At 38.7% G+C, this 24,125-nt stretch overlaps 1 protein-coding gene across 4 annotated transcripts in view; it reads left to right on the forward strand.

Annotated features, from left to right (window-relative positions):
* Positions 1–21,494, forward strand: part of pax5 (paired box 5) — a 58,440-nt gene extending 36,946 nt beyond the window's left edge. For all 4 annotated transcript variants that reach the window (XM_068321647.1, XM_068321649.1, XM_068321648.1 and 1 more), the window contains exons 7-11: positions 1,435–1,567; positions 9,023–9,124; positions 12,292–12,378; positions 13,784–13,870; positions 15,615–21,494. In XM_068321647.1, coding sequence (XP_068177748.1) covers positions 1,435–1,567; positions 9,023–9,124; positions 12,292–12,378; positions 13,784–13,870; positions 15,615–15,697 — 492 coding nt within the window. In that variant the 3' untranslated portion in view covers positions 15,698–21,494. The remainder of the gene's footprint in view (positions 1–1,434; positions 1,568–9,022; positions 9,125–12,291; positions 12,379–13,783; positions 13,871–15,614) is intronic.
* The last annotated feature ends 2,631 nt before the right edge of the window (positions 21,495–24,125 follow it).

The raw sequence follows: 24,125 nt of genomic DNA on the forward strand, positions 1-24,125 counted from the left end.
ATCTTGTAAAGTGAGCTTCGTATGGAATGATGGTTTTTAGAGATGACCCTGTGGGTTGATATCCTCTATAGACTATAAACAGTCTACATTACTCCAGTTTAACCAAATTGGTACACAGATTACCCCTCGTATGTTATGTACTGATGAGTTTGACCCCCTCTTTTTCAAGACTCAAGTTTGAAAAAATACTTTTTGAACAAAAAAAATAATTTTTATACAGAAAATAATTACAATACATCTGAAACAAATGATTATAACAATACATTCGAGAGAAAAAGCATGTTACTTTGCCTCATTCAAATCATGAAAAAGCTGTCTATCACATCTCGAGCTCCTGGAAGCAGCCGGTCTGAGGACCACGGAAAGCTTTTCTCTGACTGGGAGCATGTTTTAGGTGATCTTTTTGAGCTCTCCATCTGCGTACATTACACTCTGTGAAACCATATTTCACAGCCGCTTTGCAATTGTTTGAAGACTCTGCCTCATTTATCACCATCATCTTGAAGTTTGCATCATAACTTCTCCTCAGCTGCCGGTTAACCTGGCTGATCTTCAACCCACTTTTCTCCAGATTGTCGCTACGTTTCTCCATTTTCTGTTATCTCTTCTCTTATTTTCTTCTCTTTTCTTTCTTACCGCTGTTTTTTATTTTTCTTCTTCGTGCTACTGTTATTTTTGGTTTTCTTCTTCGTGACAGGGGTTTCTAATTCGTGACTCCCCAGGCTTTGGCCTGGGGAGTTAGTTCTGCATTAGCTCTAAAGATATCTGGCGCCATCTAGCGTTGTGAATGGGTATAATGTCTAGACCCCGAATGTAAGACGACCCCCACTTTTTCAGTCTTATTTCAATGCAAAAAACACCGTGTTATAATCGGGCCAATACGGTACTAATTGTCACAATACTTATTGTCGTAAGTATCTAGGGAGACATGTGGCTTTGTTTTATCCATGATCAATACAATATATTGAGTGTGTGTGTGTGTGTGTGTGTGTGTGTGTGTGTGTGTGTGAGTGCGTGCGTGCGTGTGTGTGTGTGAGCATGAGAGAGGAGAGATGAAGAGATGAAGAGTGAGAGCAAGCTGATCCTGTGGTTATAGACTGTTGGACTTGGTTGTGCAGTAAATCCCTGTCTTTGTAAACAGATCAATAAACTGTGAGCAGCGGGGTTGTTTCTGCAAGTCTGTGTGTATTTCTCTCCCTTTCATTCCCTCGCTATTTTTCTATGTGTGTGTGTGTGTGTGTGTGTGTGTGTGTGTGTGTGTCTGCTAATCCTAAAGCGTAATTGCTCTTTGCTATGAGGAAGAAAAAGCATGTTAGGAATGTTAGGCCTAAGAAAACAGCTTGTTTACTACATGCAGCACTACAGTATTATCATCCTGTATCTAACAGAAAATGTAATGACTTCTTCTTCTGTCCACTTATTTCTGCTACCCAGACATCTGAATATTCAGCCATGGCCTCAATAGCTGGTGGACTGGATGAGATGAAGAACAGTTTGACCAATCCTGCTACAGGGGCGGAGTTAGGAGCCAGTGTGTCCGGGCCGCAGTCGTATTCACTTGTTCCAGGTAAAAAAAAAAAAAAATCCGCCTGCTGGAATATGTCTTTTGTTACCTGGATCTAATCATATAAAGGAAAATAAGCACACACACTGAGGTGATACAGAAAATTGTTGACAACAAACTGGTGCAGCTGAATTCAATGATTGTTTTGTGTGAAACCATCTATTTACCTATAGTTATCTTTTTATTTTGCTCTTGGAGACACATCTGGGTGTGCATAAATGTGTTCATTGTCAAGATTGTGCTTCTTGATGCCTTTTTTATTTGTGGGGACATCAGCAATTTTTCATGATTGATCATTAACTTCGATAATTAACAAAATAAAAACTGAAAATCACTTTTCATTGTTTAATCATTCAAAAGAAATGTAATGCAATCCAGTAGTTCATTAGAATTTTTATTTTGGATGTTAAAACATGCAGAATCAAATTGGATTGGATGATAAGAACTTTTCAGTGGCCATTCCACAAAGTAAAGATAACATGCAAACTTACAACTAATTGAATGGGAAACTGGAGACAAATATACCAACTGGGACTGATATAAAGAATTGTTCTATCAGTAATCGCAACTGATGCAACAAAAAGATTATTTGTTCTAATGCACAGCTGTGACCTCAGTAGCTATGAAAAATACTGTACAGTAATTTGGATTCCAAACACTGCAGGCCAAATGCCTTTTAAGTCCAACTCAGCAGTGAAGGAAGCAGCATGGATTGTAAGTGATCCCGTTTAAAGAGCTCAGTGCGTTGGCTCTCAGCAGAGGTGAAAATCCCCAGCAGAGAAGTGGAAAAGAAAGCTAGATGGATGGAGGGAAAATAAGAACCTTGTTTCGACCTCTGCGTCCATTTAGGGGCACCAGAAGAGGTAGCTGTTAATTAAGGGTAGACCTGTGAGCGTCTGGACGAGGTTTTGGCATTCACATCTGTAATGAGGGAAATCATAGAGGTGGGAATTTGGGATATCTGGGAAGGGGCTTTTTTTTTTTTTGCCCTTTGAAGCCACTGTGGAATATTACCTGCTCAAGTCAGAAGCGGGAGCCTGTGGAAAAAAAGAGACAGATAAAAATGTTCATTTTCTGCTTATGTATGCAAACACACATATTCATATTCACATTCACACACTGCTGAATATTATGCATGCATTTCCTTGCCTGTCTTTCCCCCTCAGAATAGAGCTCCCTCTAGGGGATCGAATGCCTCTGTGTTTGACGCAATGTCTTTGCATCCTTGAAGCGTTGATTCTCGGGACACACGCTGAAAAGGAACATTTACACATTCATTCTTCCTTTCTGAGGCCTTTCCAAATCTTTAGGGCATTTTTATTGACCAGTAAAGTGCAAAGGAGCACACTTCACCATATGATTCCCTCTAGGTTTGACATGTGTTGCTCTGATGGTTGCTTCATGAAGTGGACTGAGATAGGGAGACCAGAAATGAGGAAGAGGCAGAGGACGCATGCTCATCTGTCGCTGCACATGAGCACAGAAGAGACTTGTACTTGTTTGTTGACCTCTGCAACAAAGCTGTAGAGAACAGACACATTAACACATCTGGCATATTTACACAAATACATAGCATGGACAGAACCGGTCGCACACACATCTCAGAGGATGTGGCTCTGTCTGCCCTTTCTAAGCTGGGCTGTGGAGAGTCCATTTCTCTTACCGCCCTCTCTTCCCTCTCTTCCTTGCCCTGTGCGCTGACCCTGAGCGGATGAGTAGCCCCTCTGTGCTAATGCCTGGCTGTCGCATCAAACACACAGAAAAACTTTACTACATTGAGACAGGAGAGAGGAAACCGACGGGGATAGAAGTGGATTGAAAGGGGCTGGGATCTGTAGAAAGGAACCATCAGGACGGAATTAGTGGCAAATACTCTATTTCCCTGTTTCTGTCATATACATGATTAATAACATATTACTACAATTTCTCATTGTGTGATGCTAAAAAATAGAAAAAATATGAAAATATAGACAAATCTTTTGTTATGGTCAGTCAGTGTTAAAATATAAATCAGATTTTTTTAAAAAGAGGTAAATCTGATCCTTACAAAAAGTACAGTACAGTACAGTCTCAGTTCAGTCATGGTCACCAGAGGATAGAACGTAATGACTGGGTTTTTTTTTCTGTTTTCATCTGTTGTCATCAACAGGCTGCTATTTCTTGTTTTGATTCCTTAACTTTTAATCTAGCTTTATTTTGCATTTACTACTAACTAGTAAGAAACAGCATCCTAATATGCTTCACCAAGATTGTTAACATACATCAATCTGATGGAATATGAGTCTTCTCTACAGTGTCCTTGTAAACATGGGAACGTGCTGATGTTGAAGTTACGTTTATTACGTTTAAAGCCATTGGCCTGCTAGCATAGCTGACCTTTGAAAGATTTGATGAGAGTGAATAAATCAAAGATTGAACAAGACTGCGACACCCCTGAATTCAAAATTTTACTCTGACCTACTGTCATAGGTCAGGGTCATTTAATAAGAGACTCATGATCCAACATTAACTGGTGAATTCTATTTGTCATGAGGTTTCAGAGAAATGTACCTAAAAAGGTGTAAAAGTGAAAATGTGACCTTGGCCTAGTTTTTCAAGGTCAAGTTTGTGATCTAATTTTCATCCACCTGCCTCCCTTTATGTAACGCTTGTTGTTTCGTCTTTCCATCTCATCCTGTTCCTGAGATACAGTATATGTAAAGATATTTCAGGATAGAAAATATCTCAGACCATAGATTAAAGCTAATGCTTTGATCTATGGTCTTACTTACATTGGCCTTCTCCCTCATCTTTCTATCTTAACCGATTCTTGAGTGTCGAAGTTGAAATTTGACCTTGACCTAGTTTTCTCAAAGTCAAGGTCATCATCTCATTTTCATCCCCCTTGCTGCCCGAGTAATGTGCTTTTTGTTTCATCTTTCCATCTGTAACGGTTGTGAAGATATTTGGTGGACAGACAGACGGACAGACAGACGGACGGACGGGCGAACAAAACACACACACTAACAATTAGAATACATCGCCTAAGAACAAAATACTAAATACGTTCATATTTTTGGCAAATATGACTGCATGCTTTGCTTTAATTTACATAAACAACATATTATAAATATCAATAAGCTCCACTTTGACTGACTACATCTGTATACAATTTAATACAGATGTAGTCAGGATACTGTCAGGATACTGTGTAGCCTGACAGTAATTATAAAAAATTATGGGACATAATCAATAATGTTATAAAACAAAGTAAGGCCAAATCGTCCTATCCAGAATACTTTAATATTAAAAATACAAAATTGGAGGACATGGATAAAGTAGCAAATAAATTTAATGAATTCTTAGTGGGTGTTGGACCTGAGCTGGCAGAAAATATTCCTGTCTCACACTTGCACTGGGATTATTTAGACGACATTGGAGGAAGGAACCCAAACTCAATGTTTCTGGCGCCAGTGAAGGACACAGAGATAAGACACCTGGTCAGCCAATGCGTAGCAAAAACTTCTACTGATGTGAATGGATTTGATATGAAGCTAATTAAGGACACACTGGATGGAATTCTGCAACCATTTACACACATATGTAATCTGTCATTTCAAACTGGGGTGTTTCCTGACAGAATGAAGATTGCAAAAGTGGTTCCGATATATAAAAATGGGGATGCTTGTGAATTTACAAACTACAGACCTGTTTCAATACTACCACAGTTATCTAAAATCCTAGAGAAGCTGTTCAATAACAGACTGGACAAATTCATAACAAAGCACAATCTTCTTGACTAGTCAGTACGGCTTCGGGAAGGATCATTCCACTGCCTTGGCGCTGACAGAAACAATAGAACTCATTACTGATGCCATGTATCAAAAGTTGTACTCCATAGGAATCTTTATTGACCTCAAAATAGCTTTTGACACAATTGATCATAAAATTTTAATTGAGAAACTAGAATGATTTGGATTTATGGGTACAGTACTAAATTGGATAAAGAGTTATTTACATGAGAGGTCTCAATATGTCACTCTGGGTGGGCAGACATCAAAAACATTAGACATTGTGTGTGGGGTGCCACAGGGGTCAGTGTTGGTTCCAAAATTATTTACACTTTACATAAATGATTTATGTAAGGTTTCAAAGGTACGTAAAATGATAGTCTTTGCGGATGATACAACCATCCTTTGCAAAGGAAATGATATAAATAAACTAACTCAAACAGTAAACGAAGAATTAGCCAAGATGCAATTATGGTTTGATATAAACAAATTATCCTTGAACCTAACCAAAACTAAGTACATGTTATTTGGGAAGAAAAGCTGCAAACACAAACTCAATATTAAGGTGAATGATGTAGATGTTGAATGGGTTAATGAATTTAAAATGCTAGGAGTGATTATTGATGAGATGTTAAATTGGAAACCTCATTTAAGACAACTGCAAATTAAGTTAGCTAGAAGTGTATCAATACTCTGGAAAACTCAAAAACTATTAAATCAGAAGGCGCTCCATATAATATATTGTGCATTAATCTTGCCCTATCTGAACTACTGTGCTGAAGTTTAGGGAAACATGTTTAAAAGTGGCATACAACCTTTATTCCTGACCCAGAAAAGAGCCTTGAGAATTATTCACAATGAACCTTATAGAACTCACACAAACCACTTATTTATTAAATCTAAACTACTGAAAATACATGACATCATCAGATATAAAACTGTGCAACTTATGTATAAAGCAGCCAATAACAATTTACCCCAAAACATACAATCACAAATACAGATTAATGAATCCAGTTACCAACTAAGAGAAAACACAGCATTTGTACAGAAAAAAGCAAGAACAACATTAAATGCTTTTTCATTATCGTTCGCTGGTGTCAAACACTGGAATAAACTGGATAATGAAATTAGGAGTATGGGAACTCTAACTGCCTTTAAAAAAGCATTTAAAAACATGATTTTGCAAGGTTATAATTCTGACGTGAATGATGGTTAAAGGACTGCACTGTCATGACGAATTAAACTTCATGTTGTCAATCCTGTGAAACAAATGTCACTGTAACCTTTGTGCAGTAACTGAGTACATGCAAGATGTCATGACTGCTACGAAAGTGGAAAGGAAAGGAATGCTGGGTAAACAAGGACACTACTGACCAGAAACAACCCTTGAAAGGAATTACAAAATGAGCATTAACAAAATCTCAAGAACTGACAAGGTGTGCAAAGATGCATGCCTATTGGACTAAATAGACGGATTAGATAGATAGATAGATAGATAGATAGATAGATAGATAGATAGATAGATAGATAGATAGATAGATAGATAGATAGATAGATAGATAGATAGATAGATAGATAGATAGATAGATAGATAGATAGATAGATAGATAGATAGATAGATAGATACTTTATTAATCCCGGAGGAAATTGCATATAAAACAACAATGCACCAGAATAAAATAATTGGAATTGATTTGTGACATGCGATGTATGAGTTGGTTCACAATGTGCTGTAATGAGAGAGATGTTGATGATTTAGGGGACGGGAACCTCACAAGCCAATGGCTTCTACCCGTCAACCCTTTTATTTTATTTTCGGATGTTGTTGCTGATGTCTCAACACTGATGAAAGTAAAATCTGTTGTACTAACATGTCTGGAAAGAAGAAAAATAAATAAATAAATAAATAAATAAACAAACAAATAAACAAATAAACAAATAAAGTATGACACTCTTCAAAATGAAGGCTTTCGTACTGCATTCTTGTCTTGAATAACTTTTGTTCAAATCACCATTCTTTGTGCGTTTTGTATTCAACCATTCATTTTTCTTTTCTCCTCATATTTTATGATCCCCAGCCTCTTCTTCCTCCTGCTTTCAGTCAGTTAGCTGTGGTTAAGTGGAGGGGAAGTGAATGGGATTGATGATATTAGCTTCAGAGCTGTTTATGATGATGACAAATGTGTGTGTGTGTGTGTGTGTGTGTGTGTGTGTGTGTGTGTGTGTGTGTGTGTGTGTGTGTGTGTGTGTGTGTGTGTGTGTGTGTGTGTGTGTGTGTGTTATGTGTGTAGGAGGGAAGAGGAGGGTGTCAATGCATTTGTGTTGTTGTATGTGTGCGTATGATGATGATGAATGGAAGACTCCCTCTCCATGCACTCCCAATGTCTACTGCGTATAAACATAGAGAAATGATGTGGGCCGACACATTGTCATGTAATCTAATGCAGTTATATATCAAATCCACCATGTGACAGACAGAGGAAGGAGGGGGGAGGTGGTGGTAATGAGAGGTACTGACAAATTAATATATGTCAGTGGATGGAAAACAAGGCAGGCAAAAACAAAAGAAGGAGGGAAATGCTGTCCTAAATGATATTCTGCTTGGATCTCTAAAGTCAAGAGCCTGCATACAATGTTTTAGGTGATATATCTGACATTTTAACAGCATTGAAATGTCTCAACATTGCTATTGAGTATTTATCATGACTAATGTCAGGAGTGGAGGGTAAAATAGAAAACTATCTTTACTTGAAACCACCTGAGAATCTTCGCAGACATTAAAGAATAATTATAGAGCACTGCTATTTTTTTCTGGTTTCCATATCTCAGTGATATCCATATTTAGGGTTGATTATCACCTTAAGCCATGAAGTGAATGTTTTTGCTGGTCTGTCTCTTAGCATGAATACACTTGGTGGTTTTTTGTTGAAGAAACACAGTGAATGTTGGAATTTAGAAATCAGTTAAAAGGAACTGTTTAGCCTTGGTGAGGTATGGACTCTATGGAGTGCCCTTCTCCCTTTAAAAACATGGGGTCGAAGGGACAGATACAGGTTCATTCCTACCACGAGCCATCACTCTGAACAACAGCTCTAACATATCAGACAGAGTTTCACCACAGTCTGATGGTTAGATATGGCTTATCATGAAGTCCTGTGTATTCAGAGTTCCACACTGTTATATTTTTAATAATAATAATAATAATAATAATAATATTATTATTATTATTATTATTATTATTATTATTATTATTATTATTATTATTATTATTATTATTATTATTATTATTATTATTATTATTATTACTATTATTACTATTATTATTATTACTATTATTATTATTCCCTTTCCACTTATGTCTTAATTTTCTTCAATGTATATTATCTCTGTTTCTGTTTGTCTGAATGCTGCTGCAACATATAAATTTCCCAATTTGGGATCAATAAAGTTTATCTAATCTTATGTATTTTTTTAGTTTGTAAAACAAACTTTGTAAAAGACACAACATTTTAAAGGTGTTAATATAGCATTTGAACGTGTACAAGTCTTGTTTGGTGTTGTAACAATTATCTGTTTGTGTGTGTGTGTGTGTGTGTGTGTATGTGTGTGTGTGTGTGTGTGTGTGTGTGTGTGTGTGTGTGTGTGTGTGTGTGTGTGTGTGTGTTGTGTATAACTATGATTATAGGCCGAGATCTAGCCAGCACCACTCTGCCAGGCTACCCACCTCATGTTCCTCCAACTGGACAGGGCAGCTACTCCACCCCCTCCCTTACTGGCATGGTACCAGGTAAGTACACACACACACACACACACACACACACACACACACACACACACACACACACACACACACACACACACACACACACACACACACACACACACACACACACACACATACACAAACCTTACTCAATACTTTTCATCACCAGTGTTCCATTGCATGTTGCTTACAGTAACTCTTCCACTCCTCACTAGTCATTACCAGCAGACGTGTAACTGCACCTTTGTGTCCGTTTGAATCTCCACTGATGTTTGTGTGCCGTACTTGTGTTTGAGGTTGTGTGTCTTCAGGGGGTATACTTAACTTTGCCACTTCCTCTTCCTTGTCTATCTAAAATATGGCTGACAGCAGTCCCGCAGGGGTTGGAGTGTGTTTGTGTGTCAGTGTGCATCTAATGTGTGTGTGCGTGCGTGTTTGTGCTTGTGTTGTCTGTGTGTCTCTCTGTGTATCATTAGAAACCAGCCACAGTAGCACAGCTGTCCCTCCTCAACATTAGTAATTTGTTTTTAATGAGAATCACTAGTGACCCACGACTAATTCATTCATTCCCTTCCACTCTGCCTGGTGTGCTGCTTTTGTGTTTCAATCCTGGACTACGATTCTCTCTCTCCCTCTCTCTCTCTCTGTATGTGTGTGTGTGTGTGTCTTTTCCTCTATCACTCTCTCTCTCTCTCTCTCTCTCTCCCTCTCTCTCTCTCTCTCTCTCTCTCTCTCTCTCTCTCTCAGTGGTGTATTGTGGTCAATATGCAGCAGAAAAAAAAGGAATCTCAAATCTCTAAAGCGACAATGGCAGCGAAACAAAGTCAGAACAATGCTGTTGACAAATTCTTGTGTCTGTGTATTCCCAATCATTCGGACTGTTACACACACAAACTCATGGGTTGACATGCCCAAACACACACATACAGACACACAAACTCACAGTGGACATGTAGAAACAGCACATCTTAAGATGGATAACCCTGTCCCCATGCCTCACCCCATCCTGTCCTCAGGTTTGACAGCATAGTTGTGTGTGTGTGTGTGTGTGTGTGTGTGTGTGTGTGTGTGTGTGTGTGTGTGTGTGTGTGTGTGTGTGTGTGTGTGTGTGTGTGTGTGTACATGGGTTGGTGTATGTTTATGTTCGTGCTGGAATGCAGTTGTTTGTGTGCATTTATGTGTATGTTTTTGGCAGTGTGTGTGTGTGTGTGTGTGTGTGTGTGTGTGTGTGTGTGTGTGTGTGTGTGTGTGTGTGTGTGTTTGGTTGGGTGTGCGACCTTGACAATAGCTGCACATGGGAGACCCCTGAGCCTCCACTCTCCTCCTTCCACTCGTCTCCCAAACAACCTGACACGTTGCCGTCACCACAGTGATGACAAGGAGAGGATGTTTGCACCCAAGGATGCCACGGAGACCGCATCCTGACCCCACCTGACAGACGCAGCTAAACATACACACACAGATCAGCACACAAACGCAAAGGGGGGTACAAAAGAGAAAACTACATCCAAACACACACTAATACGCACAAACACTCACACGCACACACACGCGCACGCACACACACACACACACACACACACACACACACACACACACACACACACACACACACACACACACACACACACACTAAACGTCTAAATTCTCTCAGCTGAGGCTGCCTGAATTCCTGAGTGGACTGGAGGGAGTGGTGGAGATAATCTACCAACTCTGTTTCTCGAGCTTCACCATGTTTTATCTTAGCACTTCTTGGGCAAATTATCCTCCTTTTTGTCTCTTCTGTCTAATATCATACCTTCATTAAGCAAGCAACTCTCTTCTGGTGCTCCTCTCCCTCTGTCTCTCTCTTTCTGCAGCAGGGGGGCTGACACTCAGAGGGGGTGTTGAAGAGCAGTGAGGCAGAACCGACAGAACGAGAGGGAGAGAGGAGGGATGGGTGGTGGGGGCGGTGGGCATCAGGGTCTGTGACTGTCAGCTTTGGGAGAGGGATCCCCCCCCGGGAGGAGTGAAGGTTCAGGAAAAAAGAAAGAAAGAGCAAAAGAGTGAAAAAAGAGAGCAAGTCTGTAGAGAAATAGAAAAAATAGGAGAAGAAATGGGGGAGAATGTTGTTTTGATGTGAAGGGTGATGGGTGGGCTGTAGTCAGGCCGGCCAGAGGATGAGAGAGAAAAATAAAAGAGAAAGGGGAGAGGGGAAGAGTGGGAGGGTGGCAGAAGTGGAAGAGTAGACCCCAGACAGTAAGCAGTAAATGAAGGAGAAAAGCTACACTATCATCCATTGTGTGGACGGACCACTATAATTTAACTGAGAGCTCCAGTTCAGTTGCTCTAAACTCGTTTTCAGCACAGGTTGAAACTTCACTGTAGGAGAAAAAAAATCCAATCAAGTCCTTCAAATGAAATAAAAATACCCACCTTTTTTATTTTTATTTTTTACCTTTAAAGCAAGGTAATTCTCAAATGCATCCATAAACACACATAGCCACAATTTAACCAGGGCCGAAATGTTTATATCCAGTCTCTTTAAAATAGAGTTTATAATGAACTGACAAATGTGGCTTTTGGAGTGTTGCAGTTACTTTATTCAGAGATTATGAAGCACAGAACACACAAGAGGCAGAAAGAAAGTTATGTTTTTTTTAAATGTAAAAGGTAAACAGGCAGGCGGGTAGATCAGGTAATGGTACAAAAATAGATGAAAGTCATCAAAAAATGCAGGTCCTGGTCATACGCATAGGCACAGGTAAAAAAAAAGCACTCAGGTACGACAAGCAATCACACTGATGGACAGATGACAGAACTAATAATGACTGGCAGAATTAAAACAAGGCCTTGAGATTTGACAATAGAGGGGTAAACTTCTAAGACTTAGTAAATGCTTTTATATATTGTTAATATATTATTATTTACTCTCTCGTGGTCTAGCTACCCTGACCATTTCTGGTGTTCTTTGTCATGAGGTACCTCATACCTTTGTACAGACAGGTTTAAGACATCAATAGAATCTAATCTCAGCATCTTGCAAATAGGTTATGAATCATCAATATTTTTGATCCATTTAAACATATTCCAAAATGTGAAACATACATTTCTGGGCCAAGACTATGGTAGCTCTGAACATTCTTATTCTAGAACCAAAGAAGCAGCCGTTTCTTATCACGACTTCTTTCTTATATTTTGTTTCCTTGTAGGAGGGGATTTTTCTGGAAGTCCATATTCCCATCCCCAGTATTCCACATACAATGAGTCATGGAGATTTCCAAACCCCAGCTTATTAGGTAGGTATACTCTGTATGTCTGTGCCCAGTTGTGCTCACCAGAACTGGATCAATAATTGTATCAATAAATTTCATTTCATTCAACCTCACATCCCATTTCCATACTGTCGAATACTCCCTTGTAACATGTAGTATCTTTCATATTCCACTGCTCCTTTTTTCATTACATTTTGTCTGTATTATACCGAACAGCAAAATATATCCTAGACATACTAATGGCTCTGTGGATGGATTTTTTTTTAAAGACTGGCAATTTAGGGTGTGAATGGATATAAAGAGAAACTTGAGAGAGAGGGAAAAAGATGGCTGGAGAAAGTGAGAGGAATTGGTCGATTACCATTAATTCATCTGAATAAATCATCAGTGTTGCATTTTGGGATTTGTGGGATTTGGGGTTTTACACTTAGTGAGGAATAAATTCACTCAGACAATGTATTTTTCATTTTTCATGCACTCAACATAATTGCTAAGATCAAAATGAACTGTTACTACCAGTGATCAGTAACGGACATGCAGTATTAGCTTAAATGAACTCATTTACTTTGAAAAATCAAGTGACATGGCAATAATCTTAAAAACCTAGGCCGAACTGTTCCTATACTAAATAAAGTCTTTGCTTGAAAGATTAAAACAGCTTGTCAAATAGACGTTTGTGCATACGGTGGGCAATATGACACTCGGAAATATTGATTACCTGTTAATATCTATCAGTCTTAAATATGTCTGGTATATGACGCTATTGTAGATAAAGTTAGAGGTCAATGGGCAGAAAACTTTAGAATCTTTATATTTACTTTGATTAATTGCAACAAAAATGAAATATCTTTATTTTTGATTGATTATCCAGAAAAAAATAGCATCACCATTCAATATCATAAAACCTCACATCCGATCCCTCTTTACCCAAATTGTAAACTTGTGCTCCACCTGCAAGCCATCCATTTTCTTGTAGATGACACAATTGCAAAGACAGGTTGGAGAGAACCCATGCAGACATGGGGACAATGGGGAGCATATACAAACTCCAAACAGACAGGAATCAAACCTGAAACCATCTTGCTCTGAAGCAACAGGGCTACCTACTGCACCACCGTGCTGGCAACCTACTAACTAAATAATCTTTGTTTAAAGGTTTTGTTAGGACATTACCGCAATTAAATTGCACAAAAGATTAAATCCATCAATCACTTAAAGATGAAAATTATAAACTTGTAAATCTGTCACTCCCTGAACACCTGTTTGAGCGTAAAAATCAGTGTCAGATACATTGTCAAGGGAACCATTTTAGGGGTCATGTTTAAAGGTAAATTGGTGAAGGGATGAAGGCATTAGGTCAGTGCTGTGGTGCCCCCAGCCTTTACTCTCCTCACATCTCTCCCTCCTTTCTCAACTCCTGTGTCCCCAGTGTTTCAGCAGGATTATGGATCTCTCCTGGGGACGGAAATCGGCTGCTCCTCCAGTCTCTTCACCAGCCAGGCAGGACAGATGCAAGGTAGGTGGAGAAAGAAAGAAAGAAAGAAAGAAAGAAAAGAAAAAGAGCAGAAACAAAACAAAGCAAATTACATTAATCACAGGTAAAGAGCATGTGTTTGTTGTGTACAAAAAGTAAGAAAAATAAAAGAGAAGAAAGAAGAAAAGAAAGAAAATGGTGGCGTTGGGGGTCTGTCAGGGAATGTCAGAATGAGAACGGATGAGCAGTCACATAATATGGGGACAAGATGCACTACTAGATGTATTACTAGACATTGAAAGGTTTAAGAATGATGGGTAAAGATTGTGATGGAGGACGGCAGGATGAGAATAGAGGTGATGAAAGAAAAAGGAGTTTTAGAAAGGGGCCAAAAAGGGAGAGAGGGTCTATGAAGTCTTGACAGAGACTAAATAGTTTGTTAGACCGGCTTAATACTCACTTCCCAAAGAGTCTCCTGAGATTACTGGCACTGTGGATGGACATAACCTGTCAGCGCACAGTTTGGCTGATTGATGGAAATGATACAAACAGGTGTGTGTGTGCGTGTGTGTGTGTGTGTTTGTGTGTGTGTGTGTGTGTGTAGGAGGATTCTTTTCCCTGTGCTTTAACGTGTGTGGGTGTGGGTTTCCGTGGGGTTAGAGTATTGAATTGACCTCTTCCCTGAGGAGAGAATAGACTCAGGGGATAAGGAGTAGTAGAGCTGTACTCAGTGTGTCAGCTTAGACTGTCACTTTGATATGGTGCGTGTCTGTGTGTGAGAAAGGAAAAGGAATGAAGGTAGGAGATGAAGAGAAGCGTATCAGAAAGCAGATGTGGTTCATTTTTTTGGCTCTGCATGACAAGGAGACTAATTTTTCCTGCCATTAACTTCATCAGCTCATGTTATCTCACCCCCCTTTCACTGCTCACATTCACAGTAAAACATAATCTGAAGAGAAAATTGAAGCTGCTCATTTCATATTTACATTACATCTGAATTGGGGAAAGGGAATTTCAGATGTATTACAACTTGCCTATTTTTTTTTTTTTGTCATTTTAACCATCATGCTTAAAAAAAAAATTACACTCTGCAAGATAATTGCTCCTATCTATAAGAACCAGCATTGCTGCAGAAATCCATTGGGAAGAGACACATGAGCAGAATAAGTGATTGAGTTTTTAAAAAACATACACATCTCAACATATCAGGTCTGTAGGTGACCGGACAATCCATTAGTTTATGGTGTGAATTTAAAGACTGATTATTACCTACAAACCTACTTTTACATCAGAACTTTAGCTTTAGACGATTAGATATAGCTTGTAGCTCTTATATGTGTGTTATCGACTCGGCATTAAAAAAAAAAAGCAATGTTAGCAGCTGTTTTAGTCTGTCACAGTAATAGTCATGAAATATATCTTTGTGTTTATTTCTGTTTAGCTATAGAGAAAGAATAGAATATTTTATGGTTTACTATAAGGATATGCTGTTTAACTATAAGACAAGTCAAAGAGGATGAAGAAATGAACATTTAGACAAAAGGACAAGTAGAAATGGTATTGATGAGTTTCAGTCTTCCCACAGCCCCATATTAATTAGGTCCTCTTAGGTGAGCGACAATATGCCAACTTGTTGGTTTGCATATTAGTAAAACATTTATTAATGCAGGTCATAAAACTTAAACACTGTGAGCACAGTGACATCATGACCAACAGGCAAAGCTTTGAAAACAAGGCTCACATTTTTCGACAGAACTTCATATGGTTTTTCTGTGTTTCCTCTCAGGGTCACCATACTACTACAGTGCAACAACACGGGGGGCGGGCGCAGCTGCCACCGCAACAGCATCAGCCTATGATCGCCATTGACCCCCTCCCCTTGAGAAAAGATGACGATGAGGATAAGGAGATGGAGAAGGGAGGAATGGATAGCACCAGCACTGCTAAGTACAAGCCTGCCTACATATGGACAACAATTTGGGATGAAGTTTTTCTGATGTTAGTGAAGTATAAACTGATTGATTGACACAACAACAAATCTGCTGCTGGGCTACATAATAGGCAAAGTGTAATGGTATGATTTGTGGGAGGACACAGGCATGACAGTGTTAAAAACTTTGAACATTTCATAAAAGCAAAAATTTGACCTGCTCACCAATTATCAACAAGTTATCTACAAACACAAGACACTTGTATAGTACAATAATGTGTCATTTGAAATTTTGATGACATTGTTGATATGATTAGCATTTAATCACTTTTTAAACAGTCCTTTTATGCCCTGACATTAATCAATCAATTTTCTATGCCATGCACTGGTGAAATAAAGACAATCCAACTGTCATAAGTTTATAATACCAAAATCCTCATATCACTAACATTGATGTAGGTTCAATACCATTTCCCTGGGATCACAATGCTTGGAAAAAAGGGAAAATCCTTGCTCTACTTTGTACGGCAGTTTTGCAATTGACTGTTTGTTAAGCCATGACCCCATGAAGCAGCATTGAAATACATTTCAGTATTGTGTCCTCAGCAGGTTTACCATTAAAACTGTAAATGTAATATGTGAGAACTACATACCTGTAATGAAGGGGGTCTTGATTTCAAACACGGGAAGCCAGAAGGAGCTTTCAAGCAATTTATATTTGTCAACTATAACAACTGTCAGAGGAACATTTCACATGTTGCTAGGTTAAGTTGACTTAGCGTAATGCTTCTAACAATGTGTTTTAAGCTCAGTGTTACAAACATTTCAAATTCCTGGACAAAGCCACAAATTTCATAAAAATTATGGCACAAAATGGGCATGCCAGTTCTTAATTTTATGGATGGGTGGACTTACCTTACAGGATCAATACTTAGGTACATAAATATAACCAGCTCATGATTGGTCATGATTCATTTTCAAAAAATATTGCCATAAAATTATACAGAAAAAAGTTATTGAAGGTGAAGCAGCACCAGGTACAGCTACCAATGACATCACTTATTTCTCCAGTCAGTCTCTCCATGCTTTGCAAAGGAATGAACGGCATCTCGCAAATAAATAAAGTAACTAAAAAACTGTCCCCATTTAATTGGCTGAGACACAGCATTAACTCCTGGCTACTGCTGTGGTGTAGTGAGCTGGCTTTGTGGACATGCTAAAGTTTGATAGCATATGTAACACATTTACAAAGACACAATCTCATAACGACCTCACCTCTTCCTTCAGTTTTGGCATGTTAGGCAAAAAAACCTCAGAGAAGAAATTTGAGGAATATGCTATACCCTTTTATTATATTGATGTCAGAATTTCTTTCATTATATTCAATTAGTTTTATGTTAACACTTCAGTGGTTAACAAAAAAAAAGAACATAGAACAAGAGTACAACACAAGGACACAACTAATATTGCCAATGAATACACAATGATTGGAAGGAGAAAGAGAAAGATAGAGGCAGGCTGAAATTATATTGATGCTGATGCTGGTGAAGATCTAATAACCCTCCAACTTACATATTATGATCAAGAATGGTTAGGATTGCTAAATTCTTATTTTATTATAATTCTTTTTGGGTTGGCTTTAGCAAACGGTCAGTTTCAGAAAATGCATTGTGTGGATGTAGGCTTACTACTGTATTGCATAAGAAGGTGCTATCCTACTTCAGCAGACAAGATCAAGTCCTGATAAAGAGCTATTTATGATGGAGACACATAGTAATATATTAAGAAGCTTTTCTGTGCTGCACTCTATGATGAGTGAATGCCTGTAATGATTTATATTTGTCTCACTGTTATGCTAGAATAGTGGTGATGATGATAATGACGATGCAGTGAAATATGACATCCTGAAAACTATGGAAAGACGTTTTTTATTTCATAAAAATATGACCCAATGGATTTTCCTGTTATAGTTTTATTTCCTGTGATCATTTTTTTTTCATTTAATACAAGTGTGATGTTATTAAAATGCCATATTATTCCTGAATATTCAAAAGAAGAACATGGAGGCAGTGGCAGCCTTTCTCTGTCTACGCACTGTCTCTTGATCTTTTTTCTATTTCTCTTTAAACTCCCCAAAGATGGCCCACCCCAGTGGATCGGCTGACTACAAAAGCACAAACAGACTTAAATATCATTTGAAGTCACCATTTAACTTTCTGACTTCCTTTCAAGACCATTAGTATTTTTTTCTTCTGCTTCTTCTTCTTCTTCTTCTTCTTCTTCTTCTTCTCCTCCCGTTTTGAGTGCATGTCCTTGTGCTTTTTGAAATTATTTCTGTAAATAATCTGACAAATACAAGTTAAACTTTTTTTTTTTTTTCAGTTCTGCGCTGTGACAATATATGACACCAAGGTTGAGGCCTTACCCATCATATACAGACAGGGGTAGGACAGATTTGCCCTTGACCACTGATCTGAAATCAGTGTTTTTGCCCTCAGATGTTTTAGGGCCCACAGAGTGGCAATATCTTCCTAAACCTGTACGTAGCTTCCTTTCTTGCATCTGTCAATTCAAGATTTGTACAATAGCCTATGAAGGAGACATCCCATTGTCAATAGCAATTTCAATTATTCACATTTGAATTTAGATTTTAGTGATGACACTTTCTTTACATTAAAAAGACTAAACTGTGAGTGGTGATGTTTTAGCCATCGTCTGCACTTGTTTGCTTTTCTTGGTTTGTTTGGGTATGTGTGACTAACCGTGGCATTTCATGCTACTGTGTAGTTTTACTAGCTAACAGATTGGAGGAACCAAATCTGCAGCCAGAACATAAGATTTACCTTAGCTATACAAGCATACACCTATAAACTCCGAACTGCATTGTTTCTTTGTTGTGTCTGGGTTTTAAAATAGTAATAGAGACGGTCCTTTTCTAGACCTTAAAAGTTGTGCGCTCACAATTCTAAAGAAGACTCTTTTGCCGGTTCGCCTGCTGCGCTGCCATCATGCAATACAACAGGAGCCGTTTCTTAGTTCTATCTTTCTCTCTTGACCTTTCTGAGGCATTATTGAACCTGAACCACACCAGCTGAAAAACAAGGACAGTGCCTTTAATTTTATATATAAACACACCCCAAGATGACCACACAATACTAAGGTAACAAAACAAAACAAGATTGTAGATTATATAAAACCTCCCACTGTTAGAAGTAGTACATATACATAGTATAGTAATAATAGTACATACACTTAAAGTCCTAAACAGGGCCCACTGGCTTGATTCTGAAAAAACGCACAAAACGCAAAATGTGCCATGTAGACAACAGACATATTTGAAGTCTTCTTGCAAATATTGCTTTTTCATTCAACCAAGTAATTGCACAATTTTAACACACACACACACACACACACACGCACACACACACACATGCACGCACGCACGCACGCACGCACGCACACACACACACACACACACACACACACTACTGTAAACATCTAGATATATTGATTTGGAGTCATTCTCCTTGAGTGAAGTGAGTCCAGTCGTGCCTCCACCAAGTCGACCAAATTCAATGCCCGTTATCCAGTGTAGCCAAGAACCCAGTGATACATTAACAGGATTATTTTTGGTAGCTATGCATCTCATAGTGACACTGCTTGCCTCGCATTGCTTTGACCTAATTGGTTTCCGTGTTGAGAGAATGGGATCTCATTGGCTGACAGTCGCTTCGACTGGCAGCCGTGACATTGACTGCAGTGATCAGAGCAAACTATCATTGTGGGTGGTACTGTAGGAAGTACGTAAGACAAGGGGTCACACACACACACACACACACGCACGCACGCACGCACACACACACACACACACACACACACACACACACACACACAAATATACAGTAAGTACAGAAACACACTCAATCCCTTCATTTGTCCTCTGTGGAGTGGTGATTGCCCCTCCTCTCATGCCCCCGTGTTCCCCTGGGGAGTCCAAACCTGCTGTGCCATCAGAAACTCATCCTGTCCTTTTTCTCCCCCCTCCCTCAGCCCTAATCTCATCATATCTCATGCACTCGTCTTCCCCCCTTTCTCCTCTCCTTCCCCTTCTGTAGCACTGCCATACCACCAGGATTAGGAATATTAAAACTATTCTGTTGATTTCAGGCCTGTGACCCTCCTCGTGAAGTCCACCCTCTGTCTTTTGACAGTCTTGTTAATCCTCCTTTTCCTCTCCATTCTTACTTTTCTTTCTGACTATTCAGATGTGATTCATACTGTCCTGTCAGAAAGTCTGAATAGGAATTAAGCATTGGTCTTTTGTGCCAAAGCAAGGTCATTTTTAATGGAAATATTGCAGGTGGTATTTCTATTTGGCTACATATTCTGTTAAATTGTATTACATATTCTTTATCTAAATAGAGCATTTAAAACACAAAGAAACGCGAGTCAAAGATGTTTCATTTTCAGCTATGTTACAGTTTACTATACATGAAAATACAATCGCACCCTGAACATATATATATTTTTTAATCCCGGCTCAAAATCAAATAAGGAACTGAAATAAATGCAAATGAGTTTTTTCTCTATTATGATTTCTCACCGAGCGTGCAAAGCCTGACTGTATCTCAATATGAATCCATGAAGATGGCTACTGCCTTCGCAAAACCTGAGGGGATTTCAGCATCACATCTTGACAGCAATTAGTGGCACAATCTGTTCTATGCGTGCTGATATAACTAGGCTTTGGACAGATCTCATACTGAAGTGTTACAATGTTCTGTACATCTTAATATTATTCAACTGTGGAAGAGGACTCTGACTAGAAAAATCAACTGTGCTTTTTAAGCAGATGTTTCAATCAAAAAAAGACATGATTTTTCACCTTATTGTGGCCTTTCTTATAACAATCTGGAGTTTTTTGTGTCCATGGCTTCCTATCCGGGTGTGAAAGAGAACTTTAAAACTGTGTTGTTAAGCTTAAGAAAAGCAAATAAATATCAAAAACACATCAGAATGCAAAGACAAAATTGGGTTTTAATGATTCAGCCAGTTCTACTCACTAAAATCAAAATGTGACAAAAATAAAACATATCTGTAGTATTCACCAAAGCCTGTGATGCCTGTTTAAATGATAGATTCTTATACAAAAAACATATAAAATAGCAGAAAAGATTTACAGATACGAACACAAAATGAAGTTAAAAAAAAAATGCCTTCAAATAATCTGGAGAGGAGGATTAAAAAAATGTTAAAAGAAATGCTTCTTTAAGAAAACGTGTATGTTTTTTAATTCGATTTTCTAGTAGTTGCAAACAAAACTTGGTGTTTTTTCTCTTTGTGTGTTGTGTGTTGTCTTAATATTTGAATGTATTTTACTGCAGTGCAAATTTGCCAAAGATATCATATCACTTGATTTATCTCCTTTTTTTTTGTTTTGTTCATTTTTTTGTTCCTGAATTGTGACCAATTTTGTTCAGAAAACAAAATAAATTGTGAATTTGATATTATGCTTATTTTTCAAACTTTTATTGTTAATACCACAACTACATTATTTCCTTGATTTAAGTTAACTGTGAAATATTCACTTGCAGTTTGCTTGAAACATCTCTTCATACTCAATTTATGTACCAGTCCATCTGTCCACCTGAGTGACTGTTGTCGGTGAATTATTATGTACCTGTAATGTGAAGCTAAGAAGTAATTATTTGTAAATATTTGCCATAATTTTATTGGTCCTTCAGAATAAAAAATAATTTTTTGGAAGTTCCAGTGTCTGTACTTAGCTGCAGATGTGTTGTCATGTAACTAAACACATAAACAATACATACCTATACTTTTATATATAAATGTAAACGTCACATTCCTCCACATCCAGTCTTGGCCTGGACAGTTGCTGGCTTCCACAGCAGGAGCTTGTGTTTGTTTCACAGTAACCCTACTGTGCAGCTTCATCCTGAGGACACAGATTTCATCTCAGGGCATCTGTCTGGAAGGAGGGGGTGGGGGGTTGGGGGCACAGGTCCCCCTTACTCACCCCACCACTCAAATTGAATGGAGGGTCCCAATGCTGCAGTGTCCCAGTGCTTGGCTGCTGGCCAAGAGCCCAAGAGCAAAAGTGGACAGTCGTGTGTGTGCATTTGTGTCTGTGATTGTATGTGTGTGGAAGAAAGGAGGAGAGTGGGGGAGGGGGTGATAATAAGACACAAGCCATGACATGGCGACAACAAGCTACACACACAGGAAACAGCACAAACCCAGCTTGTGAAACAGGCCGGTCTGTCTGCAGCTTGGGTGTCTGCCCAGGACACAAGAATGGTGGTGTGTGTGTGTGTGTGTGTATGTGTGTGTGTGTGTGTGTGTGTGTGTGCGTGCGTGCGTGTGTGTGTGTGCGTGCGTGTGTGTGTGTCCAAGCTTGTTTTAGTTATTTGCCAACTAAAGGCTGTCATCATTTGGCAAGAAATAAACACTTGGAGGAAGGCTTCACTTTATGCTACAGGATCCCAGGGCAAGAACATGACACGTAGCGCCGAGCAAACCTGCCACAGATGTTTTCCAACCACTGAAACTGACCAGCTTGACCAACTGACCAAGTTTGCACATCACAGCAGCACAGTGAAATCTCTATAGACATTAGATACTAAATAGCCTGTGAAATCAGTAATATAATGTCCTGTGTGCTTCTGACGAGGGCTGCAAAGTCTAAAAAAAGAAACAAAGCAAAAAATACCATTAACAAAGAAATAGTCCTTTAACAAGATGCTATTGCCATGCATCATGAGGACTGCAGGCTCAAGATGGAGCATAACCCTTGCTAAGAAATGACAGTCAGGATATTTCAGCCTCGGGTCTCACAAAAGTAAGTGAAGTAGCTAATATGGGAGACAGTGACAAAGTAAGAGATAATTCAAAGGCTACCACTTCTTTCATTTAGTATACTGTACATCAGCAAACAAAAGTACAATTAATCAAAAGAAACACACATTTTATCCTTCATGACTCCTTATTTAGTCTTCTATGAAATAAAAGGTGGAAAGACAAGTGTTGGGGTGTGGATGGACAGTTTAATTCAGTAAAACCACACTTTCAGTTTGTCTGCTAAGCTTGAAAACAATTGAATTTTGGCCAAACAATCACTGTTAGTAACAACGCTTGTCTGACAGGTCCTGGGCTGATGCAAGATCTGTCAGATCAATGTCGACGTGAAAAATGAGGCTTTGACAGTGTTCAGTTAGTTAGACAGCCGAGCCACACCCTGAACCCTCTTCAAGTTGCTTCAGATTACATAACCTGACTATCTGCTGACATTCTACCTTCCCTCCCCTCCAATCCATTTCCTACTCCTCTTTCTTCCTATTCGAAAGCAGGAGACGGAAAACAGTGGTACTTATGAAGGCCAAGAAGTCATGCAAATTAACGTCAGTCAACATCAGTAGTTTTTGGCCCTCCAGAGCCCCTGTGGAGAAGAGGTATGGGGCCAACAGAGCATAATTGGGCCGCAGCTGATTAGTCAAGAGGGACTCATGCAGGAGAGCGAGGGGAATGTGAAGAAGAAATACAGTAGAGATATTAGAAATGAAAGAGCAGGCCCTTTGAATCAAACAGGAAGAGATGGAAAAGAGAAACTGCAAAAAGAAGGAGAGGAAGGAGCAGAGAGAGATCTAACAGACTACACGTGTTGCATATTCATGAGTGCTGCCATGTTTTCTCTTTTTACTCTATACTGCATATTTTGATTAGTTCGTTTGTGATGTAGAATTTGGATTTTGTGCAACTGGCATGCAACAACTGTGTTTTTAAAAAAAATTAATTTACTGTATTAATATAAATCATCTGTCTTAGTATACATCTTTGATATTGTTGTCATCTTTTCTATTGTTGCTAACATCCTTTTCAACATGAGAGAATCACAAGCAAACAGATGATCATGACCAAGCTTCAAGTAAACGTTACCAGAAAATAACATCAGTATCAGACTAGCCTGAAACTGTCCAGTATCCTGAACTTCTTGAAGAGTAAATCCTCATATAATCCATTCCAAAACATCTGAGCGTAGAGAAACTGACATCTTGAGACTAAATCAGAACATTTCAGACATGCACTTAAAACATTTAGCTTCAAATGTTTCAGAAAGCTGAAAAATGACTTCGATGGGCATAATCTTTACAAACAGCCAACATTAAGATAATGCAAAAAGGGCGGAAAACCAGAAATATATTAGAGTTATATCTTATTTAATTCCAGTGTTTCATAATCTGGGAGGTCAAAATGAAATTGTGTTTTGTGGATTTGCTTGAAACATGCATTTGCATAATTTCATTTGCATATGTGTCCTTTAGTATCTGTCGGCAATGCAAAATAAAACAA

Source organism: Antennarius striatus, chromosome 8 (assembly GCF_040054535.1).
Source record: "Antennarius striatus isolate MH-2024 chromosome 8, ASM4005453v1, whole genome shotgun sequence".
Classification (NCBI taxonomy): Eukaryota; Metazoa; Chordata; class Actinopteri; order Lophiiformes; family Antennariidae; genus Antennarius; species Antennarius striatus.